This window comes from Drosophila melanogaster, chromosome 3R (assembly GCF_000001215.4).
Source record: "Drosophila melanogaster chromosome 3R".
NCBI lineage: Eukaryota > Metazoa > Arthropoda > Insecta > Diptera > Drosophilidae > Drosophila > Drosophila melanogaster.
Window position 1 is genome coordinate 12,429,401 of NT_033777.3, and position 27,054 is coordinate 12,456,454.

The window sequence follows — 27,054 nt, forward strand, 5'->3', positions numbered from 1 at the left end:
TAGAATGCATAAATTGATTGAATTAAAATACGGAGACTGGTGTTTTTAATCTGCATAATTTTGTAGTTGTAGCTAGTGCAACAAGGTTTCTATCAGTTCCAGGAAAACGCTTTGTTTACAAGCAAAGTGCTGATTTTTATGTTGATGGTCTTACCCTTTTGTTGTACAAAATTCCGGTGCTAAAATCGGATTAAAAGCGCATGAAGTTATTCGTAAGTAGTTGAAAATCGCACTAGAGATGAATCCTAATGTTTATAGTTTTCAGAACTATGGATCTGGCGAACGTAGATCAACGCCCCGTGAAGGACGAACCACCTCAAGAAGACACTTTCGAAGAAGAATTAATCTTCATTTCTAACAGCGACTTCGAAGAGCTTGAAAGCGAAATAAAGATTGAGAACTTCTGTAGTTATGGCAAAGATTTGGAGCCAGTTAAAGGCGTCCCGTCGAAGCTGAAGACGTGTAAATCCAAAATAGCAAAGAAGCGCCCCTTGCGAAAGCAAACAGATACGTTTAAGTGTACCCAATGCCAAAAGACGTTTACAAGAAAGGAAAACCTCGAATCACACTTGCGACTTCACGCAGAAGAACGTCCGTTCGAGTGTTCCCACTGCTCCAAGAGCTTTGGACGCAGGACGCATTACAAGCGACACTTGCTCAAACACGAAAAGCGACCTCATAAGTGTTCCCACTGCTCAAAAACCTTTACCCAGAATTCATCGCTTAAACAACATCTGCATGAGCACACAGGAGAGCGCCCCTTTAAGTGTACCCAGTGCTCGACGTCGTTCGCGCGAAAATCTCATCTTCAGGTACACTTACGTACGCATAGTGAAGAACGACCCTTTGAGTGTACCCATTGCGAAAAGGCATTTAAAAACAATTCACATCTCCAGGAACACTTGCGAACGCATCAGGAGGCACGGCCCTTTAAGTGTTCCCACTGCTCAAAGAGTTTTAAGCTAAGATCAATTCTACAAAAGCACTTGCTGACGCACGCCGAACGATCCTTTAAGTGTACCCAGTGCCCGAAGACTTTTCTGCAGAATGATAGTTTGCAAATTCATTTGCGAGTGCACGCGGGCGAAGACCCGTTCAAGTGTCCCCATTGCTCAGAGACCTTTGCAAGGAATTCGAGACTTCAACTACACTTACTTGAGCACGCTGGAAAAGAGCCCCTGAAGTGTTCCCAGTGCTCAGCCACCTTTGCCATGAGGTCACTTTATCGAGTCCACGTGCGTTTGCATACAAGAGAGCGACAGTACAAGTGCGCCGAATGCTCGAAATCTTTCTTCAAGAAGTCACATCTTGTGGAGCATCAGCAAGTGCATACGGGAGAGCGGCCCTTTAAGTGTACCCACTGTTTCAAGGACTTCAAATGTCGTACGCATCTTCGGGTGCATATGCTTGATCATATTGGAGAAAAGGTACCCAAGTGTTCCTACTGCTCGAAGGAGTTTAAACTAAGCTCGCAACTGCTGGTGCACCTGCAAGAGCATACTGGAAAAAACCAATTCGAGTGTCCCCACTGCTCGAAGTCCTATACAACTAGCTCGACTCTTCACATGCATTTGCGAACGCACACGGGAGAATTGCCCTTCAAGTGTTCGCACTGCTCAAAATTGTTTGCGAGAAGCGCAGAACACCAGGAACACTTGCGAACGCATACGGGGGAAAAACCCTACAAGTGTTCACACTGCTCAACCCGATACACACAAAAGTCCAGTCTTGGGCGACACCTGCGGCGAACCCTATGCGGCACTAAATCGGATTAAAACCAATTAGTTTAGAATTAACTTAGAAATAATGTAATAAGAAGTAAAGTAGGCGAAAATAAATAAATGAGTTTAAATATTTTTTTAAGTTTAGAAATCGGTAGTGTGCCCATTTGTTTAGTCCCCCTGATCGACCTGTACCATATTTGGCATTCAGCATTCGGTCACACTGCCGCCCAATTGCTGTGTCATTTTTGTTTCTGTGCGAAATAAGTCGGCTTTTTCATTTTACACATCAAATCACTGCATTTGCGGCCCAGGAAATATGGCTACCGAACGATACAGCTTTTCGTTGACCACGTTCAGGTGAGAGCATCGCTATAGCCGGAGCGGAGCATTCGCTTCGCCCCGCGCAACACAAACTGCCGCCATGACTGGGCAATAAGTACAATTTTCTACCGTTTGCAGTCCTTCCGGAAAACTCGTCCAACTGGAGTATGCATTGGCGGCCGTATCTGGCGGAGCTCCCTCCGTGGGCATTATAGGTTAGCATGCCGCACAGCCAGTCAGCCTGTCAGCCAGTACTGTGCATTCAACTAACACACTATTATTTATTTTTCTTGGCTGTAGCTTCCAACGGCGTCGTCATTGCCACAGAGAACAAACACAAGTCACCGCTGTATGAGCAGCACAGTGTACATCGCGTGGAGATGATCTACAACCACATCGGCATGGTGTACTCGGGAATGGGTCCGGACTACCGCCTGCTGGTCAAGCAGGCCCGCAAGATCGCCCAGACGTACTACCTGACCTACAAGGAGCCGATTCCAGTGTCACAGCTGGTGCAGCGCGTGGCCACGCTCATGCAGGAGTACACTCAGTCCGGGTAAGTGTGCGCGCTTTTCTCGACTTTGGGTTCCCATAGATAATCGTATGCAATCCCACCAACAGTGGCGTTCGTCCCTTTGGCGTTTCCCTACTGATCTGCGGCTGGGACAATGATCGTCCGTATCTCTACCAATCCGATCCTTCGGGCGCCTACTTCGCCTGGAAGGCCACTGCCATGGGCAAGAACGCAGTGAACGGCAAAACTTTCCTGGAGAAGCGGTAAGTACCAATAATAGTACACCAATTAAAGTCGCAAGTCACTCATATTTTCATCAACCTGCAGCTACAGCGAAGATCTGGAGCTGGACGACGCTGTTCACACCGCCATCCTTACGCTGAAAGAAGGTTTTGAGGGAAAAATGACTGCCGACAACATTGAGATCGGAATCTGCGATCAGAACGGATTCCAGCGTCTGGACCCCGCCTCAATCAAGGACTACTTGGCCAGCATCCCCTAAACTTAAACGCCCCGCTAAGATTACCACAAGCTAAGCTTTCTTAATAAGTACGGGACATTAAAAAACCAATAAAATTTTACAACTGGTGTTATTTGATATTCAGATTTTTATAAATAAGCCCTTTGTGGTAAATTCACTTCGCTCCGATGGCCTCAACGTATCCGGCACAAGTCTCTGGGTCAAAAACGAACAGATTACGGTGTGGCGCCTCCAATTTAGTAACCACCTTGATGACCTCTTGTGCCACAACGCCGCCGACAACAGCGACCGCTGGCGAGATCTGTGCAAAAATCAGACCTAGAGCTTCGTCGCCCAGTATAGAGTTGGGCAGCAGTTCGTCGCGAATTCCGCGAAGCAATTCCAGGTCAGCTTCTCGGGTCTTGTAGCTGGGATCCCGCTTGTGGGTTGTGCGGAACTTTTGCAGGACACTTAATAGCAAAACACCCGGGCCATTGCGCTTCAATTTTCGCAAATAACTAGGCTCGGTAACATCGAAATCAAGCCAGGCAGAGTAGCCGGGATAATCCACATCACGCTGCGTTGGAATGGACACGGTTTCATACTTCTTTTTCTTCTCCGAATTGGCTACGACCTTGTGCTTAATAACATCCCTGGAAAAAAGGTGGACATTAAGTTAGCAATGGGCAATGGTAGGTAGGGAACCTACTCGACGTAGCTGTGCTTCTGCAGACTGGCAAAGTAGAACCCGAAGGTGCCCCACACATCGGTGGCTATGAACTTGACGCCCAGGTCCCGGCAAATGGTGTCAATGCGCAACAGTTCCTCGTTGGTCGCGCCATTGACCACCACAACGTCGAACTGACCGAAGAACTCAGAGGTCTTCTCCTTCAAGGGCTCGCGGTCGGCGGAGATGTCCACCATGGGATTGAGAGCACGTGCCCGTGTCAATGATGCTTCGGCCCGGTTGGTGTTCAGCGATTCACGGGGGACAAGGAATTGTGAACAAAAGTCCTCCTCGGTTACGTCCTTGTCATCCAGCAGCTTCACGGAGTTCACTCCGGACAGGATGATGTTCTTGGTTATCTCGGCGCCCAGGCCGCACAGTCCAGCGATGAGAATCTTGGCCGTGCGAAGGCTTAAATCGAAAATATATTTTAGCGCATTATAGCGCCATTGCGGAATGCCGGTTTTTTTGCACTCACCGTTTCTGAGATTCCAGACCCCAGAGTCGGATTTGTCTGTCGTACAGCTCGTTCTCCGCCTCAGTGAGCTCCACGGCTGTCTCGCTGGTGTCCATATCCACGACCATTATTTATTTATCAAGTTTAAAATGTATTTTTCACAACTTAATACAAATTTCTTGCAACAACTTTCAGTGAGACGCCGCAACAAGAAACTAACGCCTTTTGAAAATGCCAAAACGCCTTTTGCAGAATCAGTGCTGCCAACTGTTTTTGTACGTACAGAATAAAACTAAATAAAGCACTTAAAATCTAGCACTTATAATTATAATATTTATAATTTTCTATACTGTACTATACTATACTATATACTATTCTATAGTTTTTATAACATCCTAACAACAAATTGAGGTGAATTTATTTTGTAACTTACCGCCAAGCAAACCAAGCTTTAAAATAGCCAAGTTTAGCGGGAAAAAGCTAACACAATAGGATTGCCACAAAACGGTGGCAGCTCTGTAAGACAATTACTATCGAATTGTTTTTACGAAATCTGACCAATATTTAATTTTCCGGTAAGTCTTTAAGCTTGTTGCTCTCCATTGTGAAGAATAATTGATTGCCATTTTGGCTTAGATCATGCTTCGCAAATTTGGAGGTCTGTTGGCCCAGCAGGTGGGTCAGCAAGCACGTTTCACCGCCGCGAGTCGCACATTTTCCTCGACAAAAGCGCTGCACAAAGGTATGTAAGTCGGCGAAAAAGCCGGTGACATAATTTGGACTTATACTGTTGTAACCGTTCAATCGCTACAGATCCAGCGACCCAGGAAGCAGAGGCGGCGCCACCGAAGAACATCCTTGTGGAAAAGGATAAGAACATCACGCTGATCGGCATCAATCGACCGCAGCAGCGTAATGCCATCGATTCGCTTACTGCATCGCAGCTTTGCGACGCCTTCGCCAATTTCGAGGCGGACGACACGTCGCCGGTGGCCGTGCTGTACGGCGTGGGCGGCTCCTTTTGCTCCGGCTTCGACATCCTGGAGATTAGCACCGACGAGAAGGAGGAGATCAGCGTGGACATCCTGATGCGACCGGAGGGCTCCGTGGGTCCCACGCGTCGCCAGATCAAGAAGCCGGTCGTGTGCGGCATCAATGGCTACTGCATAGCCAACGGTCTGGAGCTGGCTCTCATGTGCGATCTGCGCGTGATGGAGGAGTCCGCAGTACTGGGATTTTTCAATCGACGCTTTGGAGTGCCAATGCTCGATGCCGGCACCATCCGGCTGCCGGCTATGATTGGATTGTCGCGTGCCCTGGACCTGATACTTACGGGACGTCCGGTGGGCTCCCAGGAGGCCCACGACATTGGACTGGTCAACAGGATTGTGCCCACAGGCACGGCCTTGGGCAATGCCCTGGAGCTGGCCACCTGTCTGGCCAAGTTCCCGCAACGCGCGCTCATCCACGATCGCAACTCGGTCTACTCGAGCACGTTCGAGACCTCAACGTTCCACCAGGCGGTGCAGAATGAGGTGATGTTCACGTCCCGTGAAATCATCGAGGACATGCAGAACGGCATCAAATGGTTCAACCAGAGTGAGTTTCTCCAGCGCCAGTGGCTGTACATTTTCTCAATCCCTTATATTCCCATGCAGCCTTCAAGCCGGACACCACGCATTCGTGGCTAAAGCGCGACCGCTCGATGGCCGACTGGGACGATGAGGAAGTGGCTGAGGCTGCAGCGCAGAAGGAAAAACTAAAACAGGAGCAGGAGGCTGCTCTGGCTGAGGCCGAAAAGCAAAAGCAGGCTGAAAAGGCGCAGAAAAGGTCGAAGAAGACCGAGGAAAGTGCGGCTGAAAGTGTCGATAGTAAAGATCCCAAGGATAAGCCAAACGAAAAGTAGTTGTGCCATATCCAAACAAAATTATCTGTTCCAAATCATTTAATTTAATTTTGTACATAACGCACCTATTACCAGTTTCAAACTGATCCATTCGACCTTTCTAACTTATTCAAATACATTTCCGTAAACGGATCAAATGTAAATGACTTTAATCTTATATTACATTGAAAATATGTAATGGAGTGGCTTACTTATTATTTTCTGAATTTGTTCTATATATTAATTATTCATAATCCCTCAAGATTTATGACTTTCAACTGCCGCTTAAAGTTATTTCACTAAAATGTACATAAAAAATGCATAAATTTCGGTTAAACAAATTTCTTTGTTCATCCCTTTACATACTAGTGTATGTGCAAGTATAACGACATCGTTATTCGTTCTTGGACCGATCCTAAGCGATTCCGACTCGGAACCACTTCGATATAAAGAATGTCTTATGAGTTTACAGGGACTTAGGTTAATCTAAAGCAAATATGATAATTTGATATAACATTGTTGCTACCAGAAATATTTCAATTTTACAATTTTCATTAGCATTTTTATTCAAGAGCTCGCCAGCTATCTACGACTGAAAAGGTTCTTCAGGTTCGGCCTATTTTAATATTGCTGATCTGGGGTCAATTGTAATTATGGTTGCTTCTGGTTGTTAAAGGCGAACCAAAGTCAAGTTGCTATTACGTGAGCTTATATGTTTAAGCTTCAGTGATTCCAATGGCAGTAAAAATAGAGAAATCGTGAGATTCGGTCGGGCCAAGAACCAAGATTGCATCGTGCAAGGATATCAATCAAATTATTCGAGAAAGGATAAGGACCGTTCCCTGAACATTAAAATTGATAAGGACTGTTAACTTAAATACGATAAGGATAATAGTGCTAAGTGGTTGAGTGCAGTGAAAGAAAGTGACGATATGGCGCCCTACTCAAGGATATACCATCAGGATAAGTCCTCCAGAGAAACGGGTGTCCTTTTCGAGGACGATGCGCAAACAGTCGACGGTGACCTGACCACCGACAGATTCCAGTTGAAACGAGCTGAGAAGCGTCGGCTACCCCTAGTCTGGCGGAATATAATCCTGTTCGCATTGGTCCACCTGGCTGCTCTATATGGCCTGCACTCCATATTCACAAGGGCGAAACTGGCAACCACACTTTTCGGTTAGCTGAATGTCCCTTTAGTCATAGATTATTTGCCTTCTAATTGGTTCCTTTGGTGCCCAAAAGCTGCCGGATTGTATATCATTGGCATGCTGGGCGTTACAGCCGGTGCCCATCGTCTATGGGCGCATCGCACCTACAAGGCCAAGTGGCCCCTGCGCCTGCTCCTGGTCATCTTCAATACGATCGCCTTTCAGGATGCCGTCTACCATTGGGCCCGTGACCATCGCGTCCACCACAAATACTCGGAAACTGATGCAGATCCTCACAACGCCACCAGGGGATTTTTCTTCTCGCATGTGGGCTGGCTGCTCTGCAAAAAGCATCCGGATATTAAGGAAAAGGGAAGGGGACTGGATCTCTCCGACCTGCGCGCCGATCCCATCTTGATGTTCCAACGAAAGTAATTATTTAATAGCTTTTCATGGATCAAAAGAATCTAAATGCAAATTACAAGAGGGGGGACCCCTGGAGGGTTCAAGTAGAGGACTCATTTAATAAGATATAAAAATAATTTATAGGCACTATTATATCCTCATGCCGCTGGCCTGCTTCGTTCTGCCCACCGTTATTCCAATGGTTTACTGGAATGAGACGCTGGCCTCCTCTTGGTTTGTGGCCACCATGTTCAGGTGGTGCTTCCAGCTAAACATGACCTGGCTGGTGAACAGCGCGGCCCATAAATTCGGAAATCGCCCATACGACAAGTAGGTAATCACTATTTCTGGTAGTGAGTACTTTCATAATTATTATGTTGTTGCTATCTATCTATCCAGGACCATGAATCCTACCCAGAATGCCTTTGTATCGGCCTTCACCTTTGGCGAGGGGTGGCACAACTACCATCACGCGTTTCCGTGGGACTACAAGACGGCCGAATGGGGTTGCTACTCCCTGAATATAACGACGGCCTTCATCGACTTGTTCGCCAAGATCGGCTGGGCCTACGACCTGAAGACGGTGGCTCCCGACGTGATCCAGCGACGAGTGCTCCGCACTGGCGACGGTAGCCACGAACTGTGGGGCTGGGGCGATAAGGACCTGACAGCGGAGGATGCCAGGAACGTGCTCCTTGTGGATAAAAGTAGATGACGATTGATCTAGTACTCTTAAATGAAAAACTTATTAAGTACAAACTTTAAGCGATTTCGGCTAAGATTAAATATATTGATCGGTAATATTCTAAAAGGAAACTTCTATTGCCAATTTATCTTGCCCGTCTGAAAATTGAAATCCAAGCACAATGGGTAGCTGGTCTCTTATCATATATTTATGACGGTTGCTAATAGTGTGTGCGAATTATAACTGATATTGCTTATCAAAAAAGGGATTTCTGCGAGTGATCACGACCAGGCTTGAGGCTTGAGTTGATCAGGTCGTACGTGATAAGACTAATCAGCAGGTGTCTGTAGGAAAGTTTCAATTTTATGGTGTCTAAGAATAAATCATTTCGCATCATTCTTGCAGTTCAGTATGTACAGGACTATGTCCGCCAAGGCCTTCGACTTGACACCCGCCTCCATCAATTCCAGACAGAGATCGAATGCGTTCTTCGACAAACGCGTGTGGGTGAGGGCCGACATGCCGTGCAGGGCGATGTGGAGGGGCGGCGATGTGTGCAGGCAAAAAAAATCGGCAGTGATGGTTGGCTCATATTTCAGCTCCGGTACGAGACTTGGTTCCGGATCGGTTTCTTGCGACATCATATATAGGGGTGTTGTTTCTGAATGGACTGACAGTTTAAAACATGATATGCAGATGTCCATTCACGACAATAAAGATAAATCCGCCAGCCACGGATACTTTGTGCCAGAAACTTTCCCTCGAGGCCAAAGAAGGATCATCCAAGATTTGCATGCCCACATGCTGTAGGCCCATCAGTCCCACGGGGTCCTTTTTCTGATGACCCAAAAGCTGCTCCCCGAAATTATAAAAGACGAGCCACAAATGCCGCTCCATATCCTTCCAGTTCACGAAGGTAAGCAGCAGGAACGCGACAACGGCGGTGCGTCGAGACCTCAGCATTATGACCATCAAGGCACTGATCACATTGCACACCTGGAAGTACTTGGCGAGGTTTCGCTGCGTCGGATTGAGGGCTATCCGAAGGTAACCTGCCAGCCAAAGCAGTCCTGTCCCCGCATAAATCCTCTTTCCGGTCACAATCAGCACGGAGCCAACAAATTGTCCAATCGCCATCAGGTTGATGCACACTCCAGCCGCAATCCGCCCGCATCCACAGTTAATGTTCAAAATGCTCTGCTCCAGTCGCCAGTTTTGGCAGATGTGCATGGCATCCGCCAGAAAGCTGGACACGATCAGCATCCTGGCCAGAGTTGAAAGCAGCATCTTTACCACACGCTTGTGGTATACTTGGAATATTATAGGATCAATGCTCACCATCCTAATCAACTTGACAAATTTCTGTAGCTCTAACAATCTAATATTCGATAGCCGAATATTTGATTAAAGATTTTTGCAAGTCGGCAATAGAAAAATAACTTTCCTATTTATTTTAAATGCTTTGACAACTTGAATGTCAAAACTAGAGTGGCAAGCCTTTAAAACGAGTTAATAAGAACTTTTAAAATTACAAGATATCTTTTTAATTTAATCACTCACAGAAAGGTTAATAATAAACTTAATTATTTACAGAAAATTTCCGTTAAACGTTAAGATTTATATTTGTATGTATCGTGTGTACAAACATGTAAATTAAAATCGACAGTTCACACTAATTTTAAACATAGAACTACTTCGAAGTAAAATAATTTTGATTTGCAAAATGTAGCAATAAATGTTTAATTGATTGGCCAATGAGTAGTAATAACCGCTATAAATATAATCATTAAAGCCGCTGTAATTAAAAAGACTAGACAGACATCGATAAGATACGATAAAATACGCTATCGATACTTATCTAACGCATTACTAGTTGGACGGACCGCTTTGCCATCACTAAACCAGGAGAATATTGTTTCGTTGAAAATTTGAGTTATAAATCTTAAAACTTTAGTTATTCTCAGAATTTGGATAACATTTACGTAAGTTATAAACAAACCAACAAAGATTAGATAAAGCATTACACATTTTAAGCAATTGTTGACATGCACGTGATCGCTAATCGGAAACATCGCCGGCGTCTGTTTGAAAACTGATTAGAAATATGCCCGATTATCAACTAATGGAAATTTATTTAATAGATTATAGTTTTGCAAGTAGCACAATGCACCGAAAGTTGTTTACATGTGACCTTAGCGCGCGCACGCCCCGGTGACGTCACGCCTCATGTGCCTAATCCCCAAGCGATTTAACCCTTTTGAGTGGCATTCAGAACAACGCATACCGGACTCCAATTGGAATCTGATTAATAAGTTCGAGTTAGTAATACTCTTACTGAGAGCAGAGATTAGTTTGCTAATTATCTAGTTTCATATTTTAACTTCTCTTATGTTTCATGATTAATAACGAAGAACAGTTGCATCATAAACGCAATACAGTTTTTTGGCAGTTTTTTTTTCTTTAATAATAGTAAATACACATTTAGGGTCGCTGAATGTCAGTGATGAACTTTGAAAACTAACGATTCTGTTCTTATTATATTGACGTCCCCAGAATTACCATACATATATGTGTGGCATCTGGTGATGAGATTAAAAGGTTGCTAAAATTTCTCTATGATTATTTCCGTTCGAACGCACACAATTCAACAGATTTAAGGCTCATCGTTTTTTTAACTGCGCACTACGAAAACTTTGTTGTTTGATACAGAAATTTATGGATGTACATAAAAAGTTGTACATATATTATTATATGTTTGTATGTATTAATTATTAGAACGCAGTCCATTACAAGTTTAATTTCTTTTTAGTAACAATTTAATTCCTGACCTCTGAATAGAATTATTGCTGTTTAAGAAAATTTTCTGAGTTATGTACCTTAAAAGTTTAGTTAATATTTGAGTGACCCAGGTGTCAAGGCTGTGAGGTAATCTTTTAAAGCTTCGTTGTGCATTTTCTTTGTCGCAAGCAATTCGTCTGGGTATTTCGTAGTCGATTGCGTTTGACATAAATATGCAATTAGATAGAAGTTTTGGATACAATTCGCGTGTCACTTGAGCTCATCTTCTGGAATTAAAAAAAAAAAAAACAAAAGAGCTATGCAAAATAGCCTTGTTTTCGTCTGACTTCAGTGGAATATACATATGTAAAATCATGGGTCTAGGAGGCTGATCTGGCCAACTGGTTTTGGACCGGCCAAAGTGCGAGAACCGCGAACTGAACTAAAAACAGATTATGAGAGGCCAGGTGTATTCACGGCTAAACCATTATCTCAGCCGAACGGAGAACATCGATTAGATTGCCCAAAAAGTGTTCCCGACCTGCAGCTGGTTCCAAAGTGCGAAGGCTAACCCCAACAGCTGCGTTGGCTATCCCCATTATTAACTTTCGGTAATTGTATTGTTGACATGCCCTCATGGTAATTGACTCCAAAACTTCAGCGCCTATTTCGGTTTCAATTACGCACTTCAGGTATACATATTTAGGTACTAGTTCGAGGTATATAGAAAGTATTTGTCATTTCGCCGATGTTTACGATTTCATGAAGATTAGGGCGCCCGCTGGGGCTACGTGCATGCCGGTAATCTGGGGAACTCGGGAGAAGTAGCCAGCAAATGCACACGACGGCGGAGAAAAGCTCTGACGTTGTCCCGCCGATTTGCTTAATCGATTTGTTTTCGTTTTGGCAACCGTGCGAACGTTTGGTCAGTTCCAATCGAGTTCATCTGGTGTGCGGACGTGTGCTTTCGCCACTCCTACACTCAAAAATATATTGCAATCACATTGAAAGACCGATCGCAGAGTCCTCAGTACTCGGACTACCCAACCGACTGTGGAAAAGTGATAAAGTGCGAGTTTTTGGGAAGCTGAAGTAAAACAGGTTCGTTTTCCACCTGGCCACTTGTTGAGTCATTGCAATAGGATTTGTATATTGTACACATATATACATAGTTCCCAGTGTTTACGTAAAACCCCAAATAGAAAATCGAGAAAAGCCAGCTAGAGATTTGGTTCGTTTAGCTTTGAATCTTTCAATCCGACTTCCATCAACTTTTGTGATTTTCATTTCGAGGGCCTCTGGGCAAACGATCTTGGTTCAAGTTTTTATGTAGCGCTCACTCTTCGCTTTTCAAGGTTTTAGTTGGAAGGTTAGATTTGGTTATATTTCAAGTTGTTTCGTTGCTCAAAAACGCATAGAAACAAACATACACTACTATCTAGCTATCCTTCAAAGAACTTATTGAATTCGATTAAGGTGCGGAAAATGTAGGGCATTGTACCAGAATATGCGATATATTGATATGCCCAACTCATTTGGATGTTCAAGTTTTGTACTTTAATGCCCAATTAACATCCAATCACATTTGCAAGGGCAATCGAAGTTCTGTACCCGACGCATTCACTGCTTCCGTGCTCTATTTGATTTATCATATGAATTAATTACTTCTTTCGTGCATTTTAACTAAGCTGGGCGTTCCCTCTTTTTTTACGGTGAATAAACTTTGACTGCAATTATGCATGGATACGCTTAAATTGCAAATTAAGTGCTTCGAATTTGCGAGAAATCATTTGTCACTCTTGTTGAGCTACAGTTTGTTCAAGCGGCGAACTAGTTTGGCAGTTAAAGTCTATTTGTCAAATTAGATAAAGTGCAAATACTCAGTTGTCAGATACAACATCCTAAACAAATCGGGCGACACGAACTGTACTTTAAAAAATAATTGCCAGAATTGGTGGCATGCTTAATTGTTAGGAACATTTCTAGCAATGCATTGTGCAAAAAAATCATATATTTCGTAAGCGGCATAGTTAATTTCCTTGTATTACCGTACTAGGTCGAAGAAAATACAAGTATTACCGTTTTTATTTCACTTGCAAATTTATGACATAATATTACTTGATTATCTACAACGTTAAAAACTTATTATTATTACAAAATGAAGTTTAAAGACAGAAGAACTCTTTTATTTACATTCCGAATTTTGAATATAGCAGTTCTATTAGTTTTGTTTAAATTACAGATCATTCAGTTCATCTGAACTTTAAGAACGCGCTCCAGTTTTCTCAGCGTGTAATATCTTAGTGAAGCATCACGCTCTTGCAACGTGATAACGGGCCACAACAATAACAAAATTAAAACTACTCTCGTTCCATCTTGCTCTTAGCGCTTACTATCGCTCTCGTTCGCTCTTGTGTAAGCTCCCACGATGTCCATTCCCTTCGCGCAAGAAATTGGCAAAAGCAGCGGCAAATTTCAAGTTCAATGCGTGCCTCTGATAAATGGTCAATGTTTGCTGACTTTGTATTCGAATGTTTGCTGTCTTTTGGTGGCCTCTGGTCGGTTTTTACCGGTTTTCGTTCTCGTGGCTCAACAGCATTCGGCTGTTTTGTTGACATGCTGGCGGCATTAGCTTTTTCTCTCTCCCTCTCTCACTGTCTCTGGCCCTTTCTTCTTTCGCCATGTTAAAAGCTTTTGCGGGTGATCTGCTGTTCTTGCATTACACATACATGGGTGCAATTGCGAAATTCTTCTTCTTGCCACCTAATCTGTTAAAAATCAGAGGCATATGTAAGACTATTTTAAAGAAGGGCTCCTGAGGCACAAATACTACATACAACAAATATGTATAAAATGAAATTAGTATTTTTTATGGGTTTTCCTTAACGTAAACTAGTATTCTTAATATATATGTACTAACGAAACAAAATAAAAAGTATTTAAAAAGTGATGTTGATCAATGAGTTGTATGGAGTACCTTATAAGAACCCCCGTTGCTGACGCCTCTGGCCGACATTCTTCTAATCACCTTTCTCGTGTTCATTTCGCGTAATCGTATGATTTGTAAGCTCTTGTTTGACCGTAGGTTCACGTGTTAAACTGGCTAATGGCCCCATCCTGGTTTCGAAGTGCACAACTGTCCAGTTTTGTAATAACCGCTCGTCTGATAAAATCGCAATTATCAGGTGATTCACATGCGATTGGATAAAGATTCGGTCAGATACTTAAAAACATATCAAACACATATCGGCAAGACACGTCGGGTTGTTAAGGGCGACTCTTATTAGATATGGCCAAAGTCCCCCCGTATAGAGTCTAGACATATCAAATCTAACCCTGACCTCAGCAATGGGCAAATAAAACCGCCCATTTGGCCAACATCTACCACATCTAATCTGCTAATGAGAATACACGCACATACCACACATATGTATGTATAGGCGCGCGCACGCACACACCTGCAAAAGCTTTAACTAATCTAAAGCTCACGAGCGAGCTTTTCGTGAAATGCTGCAGGTTCTTCGTCGTCGGCAATTTTTGCACATCAGTTTTAAAACCCAAGTTAACCGAAACGGCTTGTTAATTTCTAGCTGCGGCGTATAAAACACCTTTTTTTTTGGTGTAATCCAGGTAAAACAATAAACAGTGGTCTCAAATGAAATTCCATCGAACTTGCGGCTGTTCACTTTTGCTGAACAGTTTGCAATTCTTGTTAATTTAACACTTTCTATGGCGTGGGAGTGTGTGTGTGTGTGTATAAAAAAGCATGCTAAAGTTGATTGAAGAAGGAATTTTCCACGAAACGTGTCACAGCGTTCCTGGCTTCATTCGTAACCTTGAGCCAAGGTTTCCATCTGCTCCGGTTCCCAGTGACCCACAAAACACATGTTCCACATTAGGAAATCCACCTGGTGCTTGTTCCCACACCGGCTTTTTACATTATGCATGCCATGCGAATCCTGACACAAGGACGCGCAAGCAGCGTTTATTGATTTTTTCATCCATTAGCCATTAGCCGATTAAAGCAACAGAAATCCGTATTAGGCAAGAATATGCATATGTACACAATATCAAAGGGTACTCCACTCAACTCAACTCAGCTCGACTGGACACCTCGGGGTCTGGCCATAAAGAGCCGCTCGGAGTCACCTAGCCAAAGCGTGTCAAGTTCAGTCATTCTGCTCACCTGGCTAATTGCCCAAGTCACCACCAAGTTGGCACACACACTAATTGCTCTTTTGTTTATGTCGTTACTAATTTGTTGGTTTTATCTTTTTTACTCGCACACCAGTTGATGCAACATGCCGCCCAACGCCCAAGCCGGTGCCCAGTCCATCTCAGACTCACTGATCGCAGCAGCTAGTGCCGCCGCCGACGCGGGTCAGAGCCCCACCAAGCTGCAGGAGGACTCCACCGGAGTGCTCTTCGAGTGCGATGTGGAAACCACCGACGGTGGTCTTGTCAAGGACATCACCGTGATGAAGAAGGCCGAGAAGCGCCGCCTGAAGCTCGTCTGGCGCAACATCATCGCCTTCGGTTACCTCCATCTGGCTGCCCTCTACGGAGCCTACCTCATGGTCACCTCTGCCAAGTGGCAGACGTGCATCTTAGGTGAGTCAATAATTCATTATAATAGAAGTATATAAGGTTAAATATATAGTTTGGTGTCCAAAGATCTGTAAACTGCTACCAAATAGAATGGTCATAATGTCAGATCTGCTTGGTCTATCCAAAATGCACTTTGGTTTATGTAACGAAATATTTCTATTACTTAATGGCAAGAGGTCAAGGTCATGTCAATTAAGAAAATTGCTCAATTGCTAGAATCACACACTTCAAAGTAAAGTTTTAATGACAATGTCTTTCTTGAAATATGCATAAAACGCTTTTCGCACTGATACTGCGATACTAAGATGATATCTCAATAATCAGCGTTCTGATGAAAATATAAGTAAAACGTAAAAAAGCAAATATTATGGAAATTTTATACTTTTGGTAAGGCACCGACAACCATGACAACGTAAAACGTAAAAAAGCAAATATTATGGAAATTTTATACTTTTGGTAAGGCACCGACAACCATGACAACCATTGCCATCTTCCTGTCGCGTGCCGAACTCTCGAACATATAGGGGTTATCTAAGGCTTGCGCCCTGATAACCTTCACAAAGTTGTTATTGTGGAAGTCCAGACTAAACATGGCACAGACGGCTGATCGTACTTTCCATATACGCGATTACCTTAATGGTGCAGGTGCTTATTTTTGTCGGAAATCAAATTACCTTATATTAAAACGATCACCTTTGCGATCAAACTTAGTAAGCATTATCAAAATGTGTGTCAAGTCACCAAGGATCTATGTTAATTAATTTAAAGTATTAAGTAAGGCTACTAGTAATGGATACTTTAAACTTAATTAAGCTATACTCTTTGGACAACGTAAGCTAACCAACTGATTTCTTATTTTCAGCTTATTTTCTATACGTCATTTCTGGCCTAGGCATTACCGCCGGTGCCCATCGTCTGTGGGCGCATCGCTCCTACAAGGCCAAGTGGCCCCTGCGAGTGATTCTGGTCATCTTCAACACGATTGCCTTCCAGGATGCCGCCTACCATTGGGCTCGCGACCATCGCGTCCACCACAAATACTCGGAGACTGACGCCGATCCCCACAACGCCACGCGTGGTTTCTTCTTCTCGCACGTCGGCTGGCTGCTGTGCAAGAAGCACCCGGAGGTGAAAGCCAAGGGCAAGGGAGTCGATCTATCCGATCTGCGCGCCGATCCAATCCTCATGTTCCAGAAGAAGTATATAAAATCATTTCGTTTCAGTCGCTGCAAATTCTAATATGTTTATTCTATTGTCCAGATACTACATGATTTTGATGCCGATTGCTTGCTTCATCATCCCGACCGTGGTGCCCATGTACGCCTGGGGTGAATCCTTCATGAACGCCTGGTTTGTGGCCACCATGTTCCGCTGGTGTTTCATTCTGAACGTAACCTGGCTGGTGAACAGTGCTGCCCACAAGTTCGGTGGCCGTCCCTACGACAAGTAAGTGCTTAGAGTTTGAACAACTTATGGATGTGTACTTACAGAGGTTTGTTCTTTTTAGATTTATCAATCCTTCGGAGAACATCTCCGTGGCTATCTTGGCCTTTGGAGAGGGATGGCATAACTACCATCACGTCTTCCCCTGGGACTACAAGACGGCCGAGTTTGGCAAATACTCGCTAAACTTCACTACCGCCTTCATCGATTTCTTCGCCAAGATCGGCTGGGCCTACGACCTCAAGACGGTGTCCACGGATATCATAAAGAAGCGTGTGAAGCGTACCGGTGACGGCACTCACGCCACGTGGGGATGGGGCGATGTGGACCAGCCCAAGGAGGAGATTGAGGATGCTGTCATTACACACAAAAAAAGCGAATAGGCAGGTTGAGCGTAGGGCCAATCATGGGAGGGTTTAGCAGAAAATCAATCAAATTCAAGTAAAGCAAAGAAACATAAATTTCCATTTTGCAAATGTCCGCGGAACATATTTCCTAACAGAGCAGAAGCCCATTTAATTAATTCTAAGATAAAGCGTTGATGATAACTGTTTGTTGTATCTCGAAAAACTTTATACCGTCTGTGTTAAACCAGCTCCGGAAATGTTTTTATTTCGCTCTCTTTTTATGGGGAGACGCAAAACTAACTTTGTATTTATACACGCATATAATTGCTTAATACCTGGATATTTATGTACAATAGATGGCAATTGGAGATTTTCATTCACTGTTATCTCGAAATCACTTTTGTAATTTGAGAGAAATTTTCAGTTAAAAATCTAAAAGAAAAAATGATACAAATGGAGGAAAACTTTCCGCTTCAAAGAAAAAGAAATACCTGCAAATGAAAGATTTTAGTATTTAGCGTAAGCCAAAAACAACAAGAATTATCAAGGAACTAATATATATAAACTATATAATAAACGATCGATGTTAGAACACTAAAAGACACTTTCACCTATACATATGATATTTCTTTAAATGTTATTAAATAAAATGGGAAAACGCCTCTGGGAAACAAAACATCCCAGTAGACTTTTCCATAAACTGAAAATGTCAATGCTCGCCCCAACACTTTCCTTTCAGTTGATTCCCAAACCCCAAAAGTGAAACACGCACACACTCGGAGAACTTTTGAAACACACATACCAAAACAAAATTATCGTATTGGTCTTCCAATGGACGAATTTAGAGTACCCAAAAAGGTTAACCGTAACGTTTTCAAGGCCATTAGCATTCTTCAATCTTCCCGAACCGATTTTGTCTGCGCTAATGCAATCGTCGACCAGGTAAAGTTCCAAATGCGGAACCGCATTCCGGTCGAGCATATAGATGAGGCCATAAAACAGTCGCTGGCCAACTTGACCATGCTGGGCATAGTGCGGCGTCTGGGATCGTCTAAGTATTCGCTTAGCACCATAGTGTATGGCCGGTTGGGAATGCCCAATCCCATTGCACATCCGCCGGGCAATCCTGGTAGACCACATCGGCGAGCTGCGCAGAATGCGGTATGAATGCAATCCAAAGGGATGTTCTTAATAAATAAAAAGCTAACCATAATGTTCAACTTGCAGCGTCAAAAGCGACCTGTCGGGCGCTTGGATCCTTGGAAATCGGTCAGCAAGATCTTGAGTGAGGACTCTCTGTCTGGAACTGAGATGACCAAGATGCGCAAGCGGATGCGCACCAACACAAAGCGCGTTGTCAAGAAGAAACGAATCCCCAACCGTCGACTATCTCGAGCCAGGAAGTATAAAGAAACAGAAATGGCCACCACCAGTATCGACCTAAGATGTTCAGAAAGTCGTTTGGGACTAGACAATAACGTGCAAATACTATTCGGATCACCGGGATGGACCTATACCAAACCCATTCAAAGTACTTTGGTGTTGCCCGATGCACCATTAAGATTGGATCAAAAAGCGAATGATCCTGAGACCCCGAAAACAACAGTTCTTTCCGGGAATAGCAGCAGCACTTCTGTGACAGACGTAAAAGGGAATGTGGTGAAGGATGAGGAGGGAGGATCTCAACCTTCAATTAGTGGCACAAATTGTCGCGCTGTGCCCATCGGTTTGGGGATTAGGCCAGCTTACCATACCTCTGGAGGAGAATCCGATGTGGAGAATGCCTCCGTGGTCGGACTATGTGGCAGTCCCTTATGCCTGCAATCCACAATGAGTCAATCTCTGGCGCACGATTCAGCTCCAACTACTTCCCGACCCACAGCAAAACAATCAAATAACTTGGGAATCCAACAAATTACTGAGTGTCAAGAAAACGATAGAGTAGTGGAGAGTTCAGAAGTTCAGGAAACATTTGAAAATAATTTGGATAAGCAAGCAAGCCAGCCATCCGATGTTTTAGAAGAGTGCCAGAGCGCACTTAATTATGATTTTTATAAATGATTTTCAATTTAATAAAACTAATCGAATACCCGCGCCGGCATCGATATATCGATAGTTGGTTCGCGTGAGCATGCACATTTCTTTTCTCTCTCTCTCTCTGCTCTAATACAACGAGAGTCCATTAATTTTAGGTAGCTAAAACATAATTGTCTGGAATTTTCATAGTTTCTTTCAAAAACCTTTTTAATATAAATCGTCAATAGGTAGCTGAAATAAATTAATTAAAATAATCAGTTCAGAATAGATTTCGTGTGTAGGGTATACAAAAGTCGCACGACGTCGGGCCTTGGAAATCTGTTATTATCGCGCTGCGTCTGGAAGTCTTTTTCCATTCAACTCTCGGTCCTCGGCGCGTAAAGATTGCATTTACATTTTGCTCAGTATTTAGCTTTGTGTTTTTGCGTATTTTTATTTATATGTGTAAATCGTTATTTAAGTATTTGCATTGTGTTTAATTGTGCTTGCGATAAGTGCTAAACAGATGCGTCCAGTTGCATCTGCCTATTGTGGGATTTCTAGCTGTAATTGAGCGATAAAGAGAGTTGCAGTTCGCGACACCGATCTCCCCCTCTCTGGTTACGTCGGCAACTGCAAACGCAAATGCAAAAGTGCGCGGCAAGTTAATTTAATTCGGTTCTATTGTGATTGGAAAAGACATAGCGCAGCAGCAGGATGGATTTCAAATTCCTAATGATACTCATCCTGGGCTTTGGCTTTATGTTCGTCTTTACGGCATTCCAGACCATGTGTAACATCGAGGTAAGTCATTCCTCTATTCGCTCTCAATTCATCCGTCTCTCTCTCTCTCTCTGTGTTCCCACGCTTGTGTGTATGCGTGGGCGTTGTTGTTGACATCCTGCCATTGGACTTTCGTCCTTGTCCTTGCCAATAGACATCGCAGTGCCCTTGCCGCCCACAAGTGCGCCCAACTACGCCCACTTCAACCCGCGTCACAGGATGTTATAACATTGCCACCCCATTCATTGTCGACCCATTTGTTTGCCCGTAAATTACCCCCTGATTTGTGGCGGTGTAAAGTGACAAGGAGTTGCTTATTACAATAACGATTTAATATACTGCCTGCTCCAAAGGTCACCAATCTCATTCGGCGGCCATTGTGCACTGTGTAAAATTAAATTGATAAGAAGTGCTTGCCGCACTTGTAAACTCATCATTCGTCGCAGAGCAGTTATCGTTAGTAATGTGTGTAGCATAAGTCCGGAAAAGTTGACCCCAATACCGGCGAATTAGGCATTTATAACTCCCCTTAAATTATTTCTCCGCCACTCACACCTTCAGCCTATTTTATGCATATTTGTGGAACAATGGAAAACAATTAAATATTGAGAACCGTTCGTAATGGAGTCGTGAAGCCAGAAAAGTTGACCCCAATAAGGGAATTGGGTCTATTGTAACTTTCTTACACTGGTTTTCCCACAACCCATGGGTTCAAACTGATTTATAGCTAGCACGTTATGATTGTTTATTGTGGAATCGGTTTTATTCAATTAATATTTCTTTAGAAACATAACTTAAACATGGGAATTAAATGTATAAAAATGATACGGACATTTTATATTATGACAGAATTGTCGTTTCCGTTAAAAATTTTCAAAGAAAAATATAGATTTGACAAAGAAGTATATGTATGTATGTATGTAAATCATTAATGATAATAGGAATCCGCTCTATTTATGTTTATATTAGTTCCAAGAAGCAGCTGATAATAATCCCATTCATAGGCGGATTTTTAGGGGGTCATACGTCGCTCTAATCAAAGTGACAACGATTACCTAATTAATATTTGCAAATAAACAGCGGATTACACTTATTGGTAATAATGTGCATGCATAGATAAGCGTCCATGGGGACGCGTTCATTGACTGCTGCATTATAACGGCATTTTCGATGGTTATTTATTGTCAGTAATAAAAGCCGTAAGATCAAGGCCAACAGCAGGCAAATAAAAACAAAACCAGAAAACAGCCTTATATACCTATTTTTATACTATATGCATGTATGAAATGCCAACACAGATCGTGAGTTGGGGATTCATTAACCAACTGGATTGTCGGGTATGCGAAAAGTATTCTTTTACGCATTAAATTCGTTTTTTTTGTGCTTGGCGCGTTTTTGTTGTGCTCGAAACTCGAACTCCAAACTGGCCACCAAAACGCTCTTTATAATTATATTGTTTGCAAACAGCTCGTTTTTTTGAGTATTTCGTTATGGTTCAATGCACTGCATCAATACTGTATCAATTCTGATAGGTGCCACAACAAAAAAATGATGCAAAACTAAATGAATTGTTGTAATTTTAACCCATAGTTATATTTTTGTTTTCCTCTGTCTACTTTATTTGTAACCTTTTTTTTTTGTCTTTGTGTGCCTGCCTGCCCTCCAGTTGGTATTTCTTTTTATAAACAATTTACTACGGCAGCAGCAAAAAAAAAAAAAAAAAAATAAAGCAAAAGTACATTCCAATCAGGGCGTGCATTGGCGTAGTTAGCTAAACTTATAGCTACACAGTACAAATAGTTGGACCTAATTATAATTTTAAAGAATGTTGGTTAACTAGAAAACAAAATGGGTGTGAAACAATTGATTTTGAGAAAGTTTGCTTTATAATACATTTTTAAACTGATTACTTTCCGAACTTCAAGCAACGAAGCTATATTTTCTTCAAGTGCATTTAGCCAAACTTATAGACCAACAATCGATCGATCGATCGGCCAGCGTGTGGCCCGTATTCCGTGTCTATTAGAGAGCAATTTTCAAGCGAGGAGGCCTTGGCTCATATGGTGCAATAGTTGGAGTGGCCAGCAGAACACTTTCACAAATCCGCTTTCCACCTGATTGCGCAATCGAATCCGAATGCCCGACTCAAAGCGCGTCAAACGGCAAAACTCTTTCAATGTCATTGCAATAGCAATTGCAAGTTCGCTGCCGCCGCACAAGCCCACACACAAGAGTATGTTGGTCGTCAGGCTCAAGGCCACGTCAGCAATAAAGTAAGCCAGGTTGACCAACATACAACGTGCATGCATATGTACATATGGCCAATACGTTGGGCGGTGACGGGGGGAGCGGCGCAGCGCCTGCGCCCAGAGAAAACGCATAGCCAACAACAGCCGGTTGCACAACAACAAGCCGAAAAGTGGGTGTGCGCCGACGAGCCCACCACCGCTCACTGGCCCAAACGGAGCCACCCGATCCCCTCCTGCCTAAAAATGCCACCTTCTCCACCGGCGTTCGGGTGCAGCAATGTCTGACCAAAAGAGCGGAAAATCAAGTCTAGCTTGGTGAGGCCACCAACACTGAATACCCTATAAAGGTAAAACTCAGGAATTTTGCCAATAATGTTGTAACATTTTCAAAAGTCAGATGATGCAATCAACGATTTAGCAATCCAATGATTTAACTCGATTTTTTTCAATTTGAAAGTATGCCGTCTGGATTTTCTTTGTCTTTCTGTTTGTATTTGAAATCGTCCCAGTAGGATCTGAAAAATATATCTATTTTCGAATTTCGCTATTTTCGAATTCTATAAGCATAACTTAGCCAACAAAATGTCCCGATACTCCATGAAAGGCATCAATTTCGATGTTAAACGCGATATACAAAAGGTGGATGCTCGCACCTACGGATTCCTGAAGACCAAGGGATCAGATACGCCGATGCCCACGGCTGCGAAGAGAATTAATCAATCGACGTTGATCGAAAGATTGAAATCCATAACATTGGCTGAAGTGGTGGACGAGGAAGATCAGTCGTCTACGGGTTCAGTGGAATCGGGTAGCATGTCCTTCGAAATGAAACGGAAGCTATTTGACGCAGCCGAGTTCACCATCACCCGAGGTCAGAAACTGAGTGACCTCACGCATGCCGCTGATGAGGGGATTAACTTTAGTCCGTACGATACCGGCAACAAGACACTCGAAGAAATCGAGGAATACTGCCGCGCCGTCAACATTAAGTTTGCCAAATGAAAGGATAAACTCTTCCAGAGATTTTACACGATATATATACGATGGAATTCGGTGGATAAAAGATGAAACGGAGCAGGGATCACCTGTAAAGGAATCAGGTCTAGATTCAATATAATCAAAGCAAATCAAAGAAACTATTTTATAAAGCTAAGTTCACTATAGAACAAAGGCAAAAATGGACTGGATATATTTTATATTTCGCATACCTAAAGATTACAATAATAAAAAATATTCTCACATTAATATTGCAATTTTGTTTAAATATGTAATGAAATTAGGTACTAGGGCAAGCGTCAAGCAAACATCGATATACCCAGTGCAAGGAAATTTCAAACAAAACTCGTTTCACATTTTTAGAGTTTTTCTCGAGTCGTTGTGCCAGTTTTTTTTTTTTTGCCTAATAAATAGCAAAAAGCAATGTGACGATCGACTTAATAAGTTATTCAGCGCATTCTCCTGCAATTCCGCGTACGCATTGTACTTTCTTTATTGCACTTCGACTTTCTTTTGGGCCATGTTTGCTCAAAACTTGACCCAATTCTCGGTTTTATGTCCGTCGATTTGATAATGAGGAGATCATTAACAAATTTTCATTGATAAGGAATAGCTGCACTTGAAACTCGAGATTTCTTATCAACAACAACGATCGCTTATGCTACCCTACAACAGTGCGCCATAAACATTAGTTTTTTTTCATACATTAGAAATAACCAAATAGATTAACCACTTTCCATAGAAAGATTTACTAAACACTTCCTGAACTCCCAGGGTCACAAAACGTTTTCATTGGCAAATCAGTTCCGCTTCTCGACTGCAGACACTTAAGTTCTTGACTTTCACTTGCTCATTAATGGCTATATTTCAATGGGGCACTTCTAAAACATTATCAGCGGGTGCAACCTCTCGAGTTGAACTTCAAAATGGGCACGAGGACCGGACCAGATTTGCAGCGCCACTTAATTGATGCAAATAGAAATCAGAATCAGAGTTTTTCGCTCAGATAACGATATCACTCGACATTTGCCGAGATGCGTCCTTTGGAATGGAAAATTTTTAGACTCGAACGCAAACATGTTTTGCAAATGCAGCTTGGAATTTTCCATTGACATTCACAAGAATTGTAAAGTTAACCCTGAATCTGGTTGCAGATCCAAGTCGATTCATATTAATTTTTGTTCAATAGCTGCAGTTGTTTTTCCAACGCTCCAAAGAGTATGAGATATATGAATCATTATGTTTTCAATATAGGAAACAATTTCAATTTTAAACTTTCTTTGATCACTGAATTTCAGAAAGTCTAATAAGCATAAGATCTTAAAGATAGACTTCATAACTAAATTGGCTTGGGATGTATAATGAACCGAACATATACCTATAAATATAAATATGCTTGATATTTAATCCGAACAGATAACAATTCAGGCCCAACTTAGTTTTAAGTCAGTTCAATCTGCTTTGGTTGGGGTTTTATTTTAAGGAGATTGTGCCTTCATAACGTATCCGGACAGGAAATACCTGTATTATGCGTACTTGAGCCGAGAACACGTTTATCGTATAACATTTAAAGAGAAACATTAAACAAATGCGTCGGCCGTCGGTTCATTGGCATGCAATCGTCAAAAAATGTGTCTGGCACGTTACCAAAATGCTAATCGCTTCAACTTTCAATACGTTCTCTCAATCTGTAGAAAACCATACTGGATAGCATTTCCCAGGAAGATGATACCTTCAAGGGTGAGGGCTACACCAGCCTGGCCATTATCTACCTGTTCTTCTCGCTCTCCAATTGGCTGGCACCCTCGTTCATTTCGTTCACCGGACCACGAGTGGCCATGGTCGTGGGAGCACTGACCTATACGTGAGTATATACCCCCCCACCGGTCCGACTCATACATTTTGGTACCTAAAACATTTGAAACTCTTTTGCAGAGCCTTCATGATCACGTTCATGTTCCCGTCGACGGTATTGCTGTACGTGGGCAGCGCAGTGCTGGGATTGGGTGCCTCGATCACTTGGACGGGACAGGGAACGTATCTGGCGCGCTGCAGTGAATCTTCCACGATTTCCCGTAACTCTGGCGTCTTCTGGGCCCTGCTGCAGTGCAGCATGTTCATTGGGAATCTGTTCGTGTACTATCAGTTCCAGGACAAGACCCGCATCGACAAGGAGACACGGAATCTGGTCATCGGCGTGCTCACGGTAATTGCTGTGCTGGGCATCGTGTTTCTGGCCGCACTGAGATTCATGGCCGATAATGCCGAGCACGACAACGAGCTGGAACAGAAGCACACGGGCTGTGGACAGGCCATATACGCATTGAAGTCCGCAGGACAATTGTTCCTCACCAAAAAGATGCTGCTCCTTAGTCTGGCCTTCTTTTACACAGGTGGGTTGGATTGTGGTCAAAACTGAATAGAATCAGAGATACTAAGTGCTTAAACATAACTTTCTAGGCCTGGAGCTGTCATTCTTTAGCGGAGTTTTTGGATCAGCGATTGGATTCACCACGAAAATAGCCGAAACACCGAAGGAGATCGTTGGACTGGTGGGCATTTGCATTGGAGCCGGCGAGGTCTTTGGAGGAGGACTATTCGGCATACTGGGCAACAAGACGACGAGATATGGACGCGATCCCATCGTGATTGCCGGCTATGTGATGCACATGGCAGCCTTCTTCATGACGTTCATCAACCTGCCGAACAGTGCACCGTTTAAAGATACCACCGATATATCCTATCTGGACCCGCCCCGAGCCAGCATCGCCTTGGTGTGTGCCTTCCTTTTGGGCCTGGGCGATGCCTGTTTCAACACTCAGATCTACTCCATGCTTGGCGGGGAGTATGTGAACAATGCCGTGGGAGCCTTTGCCCTGTTCAAGTTCACCCAGTCGGTGGCGGCGGCCATTAGCTTCTTCTACTCCTCGCACTTCGGGCTGTACGTGCAGCTGGGCATCCTGGTGGTTATGGGAACCATTGGCACCATTGCCTTCGTCTTCGTAGAGTGGGGCTTCAAGCGGCAGCACCGCGAGCAGGAGGCGTTGGAGAAGTAATTCCGTTGTGGGACTCAGAGGATCTAGAGTATTAGATGCAGGTTCTTGTTAGAACTCTAGGGCTAGGGCCATTTGTCCGTGTTTGTTAAATTCCTCGGAATGCTTTAAATCCGTGCGACTGCGTCGTCTTCCTAGACAATAACTGATAAGTGTTGTTGCGCGCTATTGTTGCTAAATATACGTATTTTAATGTTGGCATTCCAAAAAACGTAATTGTAATCTAGTTGTCTATGTTTTTATATGTGTGTATTGTATATGTGCGTTTATTTATTTTAAGCGGCGATTGTGCAAATATAAGATAGTAAACCACAAATTTGGAGTATTATAAGAAATATATAACGAATTTTAAGAAAATAATAGTTGTTATGGATCTTACTTGTGTGCTACTCATTAATAATAGAATTTTGTGCTTTTATTTCATTTTTCAACTATTTGATATATTTTTGAAC

At 43.1% G+C, this 27,054-nt stretch overlaps 11 protein-coding genes across 16 annotated transcripts; 8 read left to right on the forward strand and 3 right to left on the reverse strand.

Moving 5' to 3' along the window:
- Positions 1 to 159: 159 nt before the first annotated feature.
- On the forward strand, positions 160 to 1,835 carry CG5245 (uncharacterized protein). The gene is made up of 2 exons (NM_141940.3): positions 160 to 212; positions 266 to 1,835. Exon 2 carries the CDS (start codon positions 270 to 272, stop codon positions 1,773 to 1,775), a length of 1,506 nt encoding a protein of 501 aa, NP_650197.1. The 5' UTR covers positions 160 to 212; positions 266 to 269; the 3' UTR covers positions 1,776 to 1,835.
- An 85-nt stretch (positions 1,836 to 1,920) lies between these two features.
- Positions 1,921 to 3,156, forward strand: Prosalpha2 (Proteasome alpha2 subunit). The gene is made up of 5 exons (NM_079604.3): positions 1,921 to 2,081; positions 2,184 to 2,260; positions 2,346 to 2,601; positions 2,667 to 2,822; positions 2,887 to 3,156. Exons 1-5 carry the CDS (start codon positions 2,041 to 2,043, stop codon positions 3,059 to 3,061), a joined length of 705 nt encoding a protein of 234 aa, NP_524328.1. The 5' UTR covers positions 1,921 to 2,040; the 3' UTR covers positions 3,062 to 3,156.
- Aos1 (Activator of SUMO 1) lies at positions 3,133 to 4,422 on the reverse strand. Its single transcript, NM_141941.3, has 3 exons — positions 4,225 to 4,422; positions 3,729 to 4,157; positions 3,133 to 3,672 (listed from the first exon to the last, which is right to left on the reverse strand). Exons 1-3 carry the CDS (start codon positions 4,329 to 4,331, stop codon positions 3,195 to 3,197), a joined length of 1,014 nt encoding a protein of 337 aa, NP_650198.1. The 5' UTR covers positions 4,332 to 4,422; the 3' UTR covers positions 3,133 to 3,194.
- Positions 4,423 to 4,697: 275 nt separating this feature from the next.
- On the forward strand, positions 4,698 to 6,243 carry Srlp (Spliceosome-ribosome linker protein). Its single transcript, NM_141942.3, has 4 exons — positions 4,698 to 4,778; positions 4,840 to 4,945; positions 5,017 to 5,802; positions 5,862 to 6,243. Exons 2-4 carry the CDS (start codon positions 4,843 to 4,845, stop codon positions 6,107 to 6,109), a joined length of 1,137 nt encoding a protein of 378 aa, NP_650199.1. The 5' UTR covers positions 4,698 to 4,778; positions 4,840 to 4,842; the 3' UTR covers positions 6,110 to 6,243.
- A 604-nt stretch (positions 6,244 to 6,847) lies between these two features.
- Positions 6,848 to 8,457, forward strand: Desat2 (Desaturase 2). Its single transcript, NM_141944.3, has 4 exons — positions 6,848 to 7,267; positions 7,334 to 7,670; positions 7,789 to 7,974; positions 8,044 to 8,457. Exons 1-4 carry the CDS (start codon positions 7,021 to 7,023, stop codon positions 8,357 to 8,359), a joined length of 1,086 nt encoding a protein of 361 aa, NP_650201.1. The 5' UTR covers positions 6,848 to 7,020; the 3' UTR covers positions 8,360 to 8,457.
- On the reverse strand, positions 8,417 to 9,739 carry CG46427 (uncharacterized protein). 2 transcript variants are annotated; one of them, NM_001382141.1, is made up of 1 exon: positions 8,417 to 9,739. In NM_001382141.1, exon 1 carries the CDS (start codon positions 8,968 to 8,970, stop codon positions 8,713 to 8,715), a length of 258 nt encoding a protein of 85 aa, NP_001369012.1. In that variant the 5' UTR covers positions 8,971 to 9,739; the 3' UTR covers positions 8,417 to 8,712. The 2 variants fall into 2 exon arrangements, with proteins under 2 accessions (NP_001369012.1, NP_001369013.1); NM_001382142.1 differs by having other exon boundaries at positions 8,417 to 9,002.
- Positions 8,417 to 9,739, reverse strand: CG17207 (uncharacterized protein). Its single transcript, NM_206480.3, has one exon. The coding sequence runs from the start codon at positions 9,668 to 9,670 to the stop codon at positions 9,008 to 9,010; it is 663 nt and encodes a 220-aa protein (NP_996202.1). The 5' UTR covers positions 9,671 to 9,739; the 3' UTR covers positions 8,417 to 9,007.
- A 460-nt stretch (positions 9,740 to 10,199) lies between these two features.
- Desat1 (Desaturase 1) lies at positions 10,200 to 18,216 on the forward strand. Of its 5 annotated transcripts, none has more exons than NM_144474.1 (5): positions 10,200 to 10,311; positions 15,399 to 15,718; positions 16,578 to 16,914; positions 16,976 to 17,161; positions 17,223 to 18,216. In NM_144474.1, exons 2-5 carry the CDS (start codon positions 15,409 to 15,411, stop codon positions 17,539 to 17,541), a joined length of 1,152 nt encoding a protein of 383 aa, NP_652731.1. In that variant the 5' UTR covers positions 10,200 to 10,311; positions 15,399 to 15,408; the 3' UTR covers positions 17,542 to 18,216. The 5 variants fall into 5 exon arrangements, with proteins under 5 accessions (NP_652731.1, NP_731710.1, NP_731712.1 ...); NM_169466.1 differs by lacking the exon at positions 10,200 to 10,311 and adding an exon at positions 12,027 to 12,208; NM_169468.1 differs by lacking the exon at positions 10,200 to 10,311 and adding an exon at positions 12,701 to 12,819.
- Positions 18,217 to 18,252: 36 nt separating this feature from the next.
- Positions 18,253 to 19,646, forward strand: vrs (versager). The gene is made up of 2 exons (NM_141945.2): positions 18,253 to 18,666; positions 18,733 to 19,646. Exons 1-2 carry the CDS (start codon positions 18,337 to 18,339, stop codon positions 19,564 to 19,566), a joined length of 1,164 nt encoding a protein of 387 aa, NP_650202.1. The 5' UTR covers positions 18,253 to 18,336; the 3' UTR covers positions 19,567 to 19,646.
- A 249-nt stretch (positions 19,647 to 19,895) lies between these two features.
- On the forward strand, positions 19,896 to 26,955 carry CG18549 (uncharacterized protein). The gene is made up of 4 exons (NM_141946.3): positions 19,896 to 20,325; positions 25,244 to 25,413; positions 25,485 to 25,942; positions 26,010 to 26,955. Exons 1-4 carry the CDS (start codon positions 20,239 to 20,241, stop codon positions 26,603 to 26,605), a joined length of 1,311 nt encoding a protein of 436 aa, NP_650203.3. The 5' UTR covers positions 19,896 to 20,238; the 3' UTR covers positions 26,606 to 26,955.
- On the forward strand, positions 23,064 to 23,796 carry CG5509 (uncharacterized protein). The gene has a single exon (NM_141947.2). The coding sequence runs from the start codon at positions 23,136 to 23,138 to the stop codon at positions 23,553 to 23,555; it is 420 nt and encodes a 139-aa protein (NP_650204.1). The 5' UTR covers positions 23,064 to 23,135; the 3' UTR covers positions 23,556 to 23,796.
- Positions 26,956 to 27,054: the final 99 nt, after the last annotated feature.